The 8,262-nt window shown below is 40.6% G+C and overlaps 1 protein-coding gene across 1 annotated transcript in view; it reads right to left on the bottom strand.

The window, feature by feature from the left end:
- Positions 1–152: 152 nt before the first annotated feature.
- The window catches only part of FAM111A (family with sequence similarity 111, member A), a 9,263-nt gene continuing 1,153 nt past the window's right edge, over positions 153–8,262 (bottom strand). The window contains exons 2-7 of the mRNA XM_014536334.1: positions 7,945–8,052; positions 7,091–7,140; positions 6,068–6,232; positions 4,475–4,570; positions 1,738–2,457; positions 153–1,689 (exon numbers count right to left, since the gene is read on the bottom strand). Of these exons, the coding sequence (XP_014391820.1) occupies positions 625–1,689; positions 1,738–2,457; positions 4,475–4,570; positions 6,068–6,148 (1,962 nt within the window). The 5' untranslated portion in view covers positions 6,149–6,232; positions 7,091–7,140; positions 7,945–8,052 and the 3' untranslated portion in view covers positions 153–624. The remainder of the gene's footprint in view (positions 1,690–1,737; positions 2,458–4,474; positions 4,571–6,067; positions 6,233–7,090; positions 7,141–7,944; positions 8,053–8,262) is intronic.

Raw genomic sequence — 8,262 nt, 5'->3', positions numbered from 1 at the left:
ATTTATTTATTTATTTATTTATTAAAATACATTTTTATTGATTTCAGAAAGGAAGGGATAGGGAGAGAGAGATAGAAACATCGATGATGAGAGAGAATCATTGATCGGCTGCCTCCTGCAAGGCCCCTAATGGGGATAGAGCCCACAACCTGGGCATTTGCCCTTGACCAGAATGCAGGCCAATACTCTATCCACTGAGCCAAGCAGGCCAGGGCTTCTGAACTCTTTTAGATGCAGGGAGAAACACCCTGGCAACTCTCAACAATAAAAATCAATTAGAAAAAAAAAGATTAACTGGAGCCCTAAGTTTTGCTACTGGTTGACTCACACATTTTCTAATCACTTACTTTCTATGTGCCAGACTTTGGGGATAATGAGATGAACAGGTCTTAGAGCCTGCCTTCAAGCAACTGAACTTAGGGATAGGGATATAATAGCCAAACTCATAGAATTGTTACAACTTGTTTCTTCGTGTGCTTAGAAAAATGCATAGAAAGTGGTCAATTATATGAATTATTATTATTATTGATGAAATTAACCATTTTGGAGTTTAGGAAACTACCATCGCCTGTGGAATTACATTCCATAGGTAATTCTCTTAAAGCTCAGAAACAGACTGAATTCTCACTGTTCTCCCTCCTCAGCACACCCCATTTCTACATCCTGCTGAGTTATGCATAATTTTTCATACCATGTTCCATAATTTTGTTTAATATTATGGAGGATGGATTCCATAATGGAGCCAAACTCAATGATACTGGAAAATTCACTCTCGTAGAGATTACGAAAGCCAGCAGTATGCATGGCCACCAATGAACCTTTTGAATCAAACACTGGTGAGCCAGAAGACCCAAAGTAAAAACTGGTGTCATAGGTAACCACATCAGGGCTGGGAACAATTTCCTGGAAACTTCTTTGAGTGTACATATGGATATACTGCATGTTGTCATCATAACCCCCAGCCTGAAGATGTTCCCGATATTTCTGTACTCGCTGACCCTGAGGGATTACAACACAACCATCAGTAGACTTTACCTCCCATCCTGGATAGCCAATAATATATATCAACCCACTAAGTGGAGCAGGACCAATTCCATTATATAGTCCAACAGGTACTTGTTGTCCATCTTCCTTCAGTTTCAGAACAGCATAATCAAGAGGTACATCAGATATCTCAAACCAAGGTTCAACGGAAAAATACTCGTTTTTTTCTTGTCTATCTTCGTAACCAAATGTCACCCTTACACATTGACTAATTATGTCTGCCCAGTTACTTGGCTCTATTCCATCTCCTACAATGTCACTTATTACATGCCGACAAGTAAAAATGTACAACTCTGCAAAAACAAAGCAGGTGGCACAACCCTTGTTCCCATTGTTGTCCCATTCTATGTGCCCAACTGAGTCACTATGACGAGAAAGAAGTTTGAGTATTTTAACTGGGATAGAGTTTTTTGTCTGTTTCCCAAAGTTCGTTTTATGTGCATGATATATTGTTTTCCCCTTTCTTGTTTTCAATTTCCTTTTGAAGCTTGCTCTAATTTTTTCAGTTTCTCTTTTCAAACTAGGGTATTGGGTCACAATTTCTTCTTTCAACCAGTAGGTGTTTCTTTCCTCCAACTCCGAATTCTGAGAGTCTGCCGAATCAAAATTCTGAGTGGTTGCCGAAACACAATTCTGAGTGGCTGCGAAATCAAAATTCTGAGTGGCTGCCGAATCAAAATTCTGAGTGGCTGCTACCTTAGAGACCCCCCTTTTCTCAACCTCAACCTCAAAGAACTTGCCCTCTAAGTCATCAACTCGCTGTGTGCTTTCTACAATGGATTCCAGGTTTTCAATGAGTTTCCAATCAGCAGTCTCCAGAAAGGGAAGAAATCTGCTGTCCTTGCACACAGCATCCTTGACGGTTTCTCCTTTGAAAGCATAGACGCAGAGTTTGCACCCATCTTTGTGAAGTTCCCCGCATTTGACAATCCTTTTTCTCTTCTTCCCAATTGCATGGATAAAAAATTTGACACAGTCAACAGATGCCTTGTCATGCCGGCCAAATATCTGGTTCCCTTCTTTCTGCTTACTTTTACTCTGGGCAAATGTAATTTCCAAGTGGCAGTTTTCAGGAAAACAACTGAGGGGCATTCCAAGGTTTATGTAGCCTTCAATTCCTTCTATGCCCTTAACCAGCATTTCTCTGCCTTGCTTTCTTTCTCTCTCTTCTCTAACAGCCTTAAGAGTGTCAAGTGCCACGGATAAGCTAGCCCTCTCACTATGTGTGAGCCGGTATTTCATGGTTTTGTTTTTCCTCTGGTGTACACCCAAGGTAATGTAAAGTACCTTATTTGGGGATATAGCCTGGTCTTCAGGTCCTTGAGCCTGGGTATTAGTTATAACATTTGGTTTTCTTCTGGAGCCTGTCTTCACTTGAGGAATATGGGGATTATCCTCTTCTTCTTTTTTGACCTAAAAGGAAATATTAAGACTGTAAAACTATGGAAGCAACTCTTGTCTTGTGTTTCTCTTTTTAGTATGCAATTCACAAAATTTCTCTAGAAAACTCAGAACCAATCTCCAAAGACCAGTGAATAGAATTAAATTAAAGTTTGAGTTGAGAGCCAAAATATAAGCTGAGCTTCCTGTCCCATCAATTATATAAGCCTTTAATTGTGCCAGATTGGTGCATTTTTTTTTCCTGAGAAATAGGAAAGAAATAACTGTTTCTAGGTCCATAAAAAACAGAGATGCTTCAAAGTCTGCCAACTCTCTTACAGAGTTCTATCAGGTCTCTGTAAAATTTTTACTTTTACTAATCACAGTGATGGACTGTACCAAAAATTTGTTCTTATAGCACCAAACTCAGCAAGAATAAGGTACCATGGTTTATTATTGGGCATTTAATGTTAAACAAAACCATCACCAGTTGAACTCACTATTTCTTCATAATAATAGTAAAACCCTGATTCACCCAACATCTTTCCTGAAAAGAATTCAACTTATTTCCTTGATTACATCAACTTATTCCAAAATCCTATGAAATAAGAAGCAGCAAATATGGCATCTCTGTTCTTTTGATGGAGAAACCGAAGCACAGAAAGTTTTTCCCCTAAGTGCCTTTCTTAGGGTTATATAATAACCAATTAATGAAGAGTATCAGAACTCCCATATGTAGTCTAATATTTTCCCATTAGACTAATGTAAGTTTCTGTAAGTTTTACATCCACAGTTCCTGTTTTTATAGGGCATTACCTTAAAAACCAGGGATGGGGGAGGGGAGAGGAATTACATGAGGAGGATTAATCCAATAGCAGAAATTTAATAAAAAATTAGGAGCATCTGATCCTATGTCTAAAAAATACATATTGGCCAAGAATCATTTATTATGACATGAGTGGAAACAGATGCCACTTGCTGGTATTGGGAATAATAATGCCAGGATTAAGTGTAACATCCTGTGTGACAATCCCTAGCACAGTGACTGGCACATTAGTGAATTAACGTTTATTTTCCTTCTTTGTAATGGTACTAACAGTCTGTATTAAAAAAAATAGAAACATAAGGTAATATAAATTAACTAGAGGCCCGATGCAGAAAATTCGTGCAAGGGCCTGGGCCCTCACAGCCCTGGCTTCATCAAAACGGTCTTTCTGCTGTTTGGTCTAATTAGCATACTATCTCTTTATTATATAGGATTCTGGGCATATATATGAACTCTGAAAGAGCATCCCTCCAGCCTAATGCTGTCATCTTTCATGAAATTCCCTGGTCTTAACAATAGTCTTAGTTTCCTTCCCAACAGCCACAACTTGAAAAAGAATGCATTTGACCATCGTCAAAATTTTCATATGGGCATAATAGCTGATCATTTTCCCCAGTAGAGGAAGTATCATTTTCTTTCTTGTTCCCCTTTCTTTTATCAAATAATATTTTTATTTTATTTTTTTTTGTTTTTGTTTTTAAAAAATATATTTTATTGATTTTTTACAGAGAGGAAGGGAGAGGGATAGAGAGTTAGAAACATCGATGAGAGAGAAACATCGATCAGCTGCCTCTTGCACACTCCCCACTGGGGATGTGCCCGCAACCAAGGTACATGCCCTTGACTGGAATCAAACCCGGGACCCGTGAGTCCCCAGGCCGACGCTCTATCCACTGAGCCAAACTGGTCAGGGCTATCAAATAATATTTTTAAATGAGACTGTGGAGGGAGGCACTTGAGAGGCATTCCTAAATTTACATGTCCTCCTATTGTTTTCTCTTCATAAGCAATAATGTTCTTATTTAAATGCTTCTTCATCCTTTCACTGAAACTTTCATTAGCTTTCAGAGCTGAGAAAATATTCTCACTGAGTTCACCAGATGCTGTATTTTCACTATGGTCTAATTTTCAGGATATATTATCCCCAGTAAAAGTGAAATTACGTCTTTCACTGATTATACCATTTGGGTTCCGAGTTTTAAGAGATGTTTCATGCCCACTCACTTCGCATTTAAGTGCAATGGTGCTGCTGCATCCTCTGTTGTCAGATGGAGAATGATCATCATGTGTGCCAGCACACGACTGCTCCATGCCAGTATCCTTAAGAAAGGAAAGATGAAACTTTCTATCAGAATCACCCTAAATAATAGTGTTTCATGTCCTTATAATTGGAAAAGTAATCGATAATATGATGGATAGGGAGAATGGAGAAAAATGTCAATCATTAGTTCATTGCCAGAGATAAACATTATGTATTTTGTTTTCTCCCCTAAGATTTAATATGCAGATATAAATCTTATGTTACTTAAATGATATTATTCTGTCTAAGAGTTGATTTTTCACTAAGCCATCCACCAGTGCTTTCACTTCTGCAGAAAACTTTTGAAAACACAATATATTTTCGTGTACAATAATTTTTAATCCATTCCTCTTTGCTATATATATATTTAGAATGTTTCCAATATTTTACTACTCTGATATGATAAACAGGTCTACACTTAAAACATTTCTGTCTGCCCATCTGATTATTTCCCTAGGCCAGATTCCTGGCAGTGGAAATACTGAGACTAAGCTTATAAATGTACTTCACAACAAATCCACTGCCAAACTGTTTTCCAGAAAAGTTGCATCAACTCACCCCCATTGTCCAACAAAATTAGTGTGTGGTTTAATAATAATAATTTCAGTATTATCATTTTAAATGTTTGCCAATTTGTAGATGAAATGTCATCTAATTTGACTGTTTTTAAAATCTGCATTTGTTTAGTGACTAGTAAAGCTGGACATACTTAATACATCTTTTGGACATTTGAGACATCGTCTTTCAAAAATTCCCATTAAATTCTCTGTTGAGTTACTATTGTGTATATGGTATCAACAGCACTAAAGAAATATAATAAAATGCTTGATAAATCACAATATTGGCTAGATATACAGACAGGTATACATATTCAAATACAAATGAATATACATATTCATATACAAATAAATAAGCATTCTAAAATCACTTATGTCTGGCTCAGTTTAATATTAGCATTTTGCCCATTTTTGGATAAAAAAGTGTGTGGGTCAAAAACTGGGCTCTGATTGATTGTCTGGGTTCAATATCCTCACTCTGAAGTCCATTGCTTTTGTGACTTTCTGAAAGTTGGGTTTCATTGTTTTTTTGTTTTGTTTTGTTTTGTTTTTCATTTGTAAAGAAGGGATGGTGAAAACATGTACCACAGAGAGTTGCATTTAATATTAAATGAGATAATCCATAGGAAGTGACAAGCATAATTCCAGGTACATAAAAATTTGTCAGTATATATGAGCTCTATTACTATTTAGGCCTGCCTATATTTCTAATATTAAGTGTCTATACTGTTGATTAGCCAACCCTGTCTTAACAAGGCATTTTTTTTGCATTGTTAATTCATACACTATCATTTCATGTTATAGAAACACATACGTGGGTGATGTCCCAAAACATATTTGGAACAACACAAGCAGGGACCGTAACTGCCTTTCTTTATGAGCAGTCCCCTCCAAGGACCCAATGTAGCACCATGGCTGTAGAATGCTGTTCCAGCCAAGAGGTGTAAAGTGCAGACATACCTGTGAAACTTCAGGTCTGGTACTCTGGTCATATTCAGTAGTACTGAGTGACGTGTTCTCTTCACGTTTCACGGGGTTCATGATGAGTGCCAAGAGAATCTAACACACTTCCCCTACTGGCAAGATGAAGAGACAGGAATGGGCTTATCCTCACACTTGAAAGGACTAAAACAACACAAGATATACAAAATGACAGCTTTCAAATACTGGTCAGCAGGCAGCTCAGAGCCATGACCTCTGATCCCTGAGAGTGGGCGTGAACTGAGGTACCCCACGGATGTCTACCTCCATGTCTGGGACAGTTTCCAGGCCACAACTCAGGGTGGGGAGCCTGGCTGTTTCCCAAATTGAGAAGACAAGCTGAGGGTCATGGGAGGCCTAGGTGGTTCAAGTTTGTGAGTCAGAGTGTTAGAGAGAAGAGAGCAGCAGCTATACAGACTGACAGATGGAGAGTTGGAGACCTGCAGTGTGTTCCCCTAGAAATTTCAGCTAAGTCTCTGTCAGTGCATGGCAGTGATGAAACTGTTGGAAGCCAGAGGAAGAACTCCACAAAGGGAAAAGATAGAACAATTCTGAGGTGCAGACAAGGCTGAGAATAGTTTCTGTGCCCAAAGGTCCAACTAGAAAACTTTATAATTCGTGAGCTACTGAGGCAGAGTACTCAGAAAGCTACTGCCTCCACAGCTGGACAGAACCAACCCTTCTGCAAAAGGCTGCTATGGTGCCACCTGACAAACTTGAAAAGCAAGATTTGCAAGGATACAACTGTTTCCAAGGACAGTAACTGTGTGTGAGAACAAAGCTGAAAAGCATTGACAGGACTACAAGCATCTCTAGCCCCCAGGCCCCCCCCCGCCCCAAATATAAAAGTAACAAAGCTTGCTCACCAATTAAAAATTATCAGGCGTAAAAAGAAGCAGGAAAATATTGCCAATAATGTGGAGAATGATCAATGAACAGAAAGAGACCTAGAAGTGACACCTGTGGCAGACTGGTAGACAAGAACATTAAAGCAGGTATTACCTCGGATTTCTGGCCAAATGGAGTGACAGGGACCGAATTTACTCTCCTATCTGAAAACAAAACAGGACAAAATGGGCAAAATATATGAAACCCTGATTGGCAAGGAACTGGACACCATGCAGTTAGGGGCAGTCACAAGTGAAGTGCACCCTGTGGTTACAGGGGTGACTGCCTGGAGACATTCCAGGCCAGGCTGCAAGGAGGGGCAGCAAGGCAGAGCGGGCTGGAATTCCTGTTTTGAGGAGATAGAGCTGACAGACCAAGGTGGTCTCTGTTCACAGGACACAGAGAGTTAAGTGCAGAGGGCTCCCCTCATGTGTTCAGCTGAGAAGGCACAGGGCAGCAATGGTGGAAACTGCCTGAGGATGGGAAAGAACCCCTCTCCCCTAATAACAACAACAACAAATACAATTAGATGGTATTTTCCACAAAACCTCTCTCTACACACCACCTGGGCATCTCAGTTTCCTCATTTGTAAATTAAGGAGTTTGGCTGATTAAACTTTGTGCCTGTGAACTCCCAGCTGTGGACCTGTGACAAAGGAAGGTAGGGGATCCTAACCCCAAGATCACCAGGCAGTACTTCTGGAGTGCAGTTCTGCAATTTGCACTTTAACATACACCCCACCCCACCCCAGCTGCTCACAGCAGGTCTGTTGAAACAGCTGCCTGCACTGTCTCAAGTGACTTTCCGGGTGTAAAACTCTTGACCTTGAAGGCAGGGAGCTGGCAGGGGGTTGCTACAATGGGAAGCTGCCTATCCATTCCTAGCCAACCACTCACCGGAAAATGCCTCCATGTCAACCACCCCTTAAAAACTGCAGGTCCCACTCGAATGCAAAATAACCACTCACAGAAGCAGAGAATCTGCCCCAAAGGTGCTGGTGACCGCTGCACTGGGACTCACAACAACTGCAGGGATGGCGCTCAGTGGGCTGTCAAAAGAATCTCTGCCGCGCAGCCTGTAAGTGGAAAAGCCCGAGCAATAGACGGGGGGCATCGCTTCTGGCCAATAGATGGTGAGGTAGCGGCCGCCACGGAGGGAAAGGACACGCCCGCGCAGCCGCCCTAGCCATCAGGAAGATCCCGCTGCGTCCCTCCCACCCACTCGCTCCCACTCGCGGTCCAACGCCAGCTTCCGTTTTCTGGACAAACTTTGAGCAATTGTGCCC

This window comes from Myotis brandtii, unplaced genomic scaffold, assembly GCF_000412655.1.
Source record: "Myotis brandtii unplaced genomic scaffold, ASM41265v1 scaffold1609, whole genome shotgun sequence".
NCBI classification, from domain to species: Eukaryota; Metazoa; Chordata; class Mammalia; order Chiroptera; family Vespertilionidae; genus Myotis; species Myotis brandtii.
Note: the sequence above shows the minus strand (reverse complement) of the source record. Positions and strands in the feature narration are given on the sequence as shown.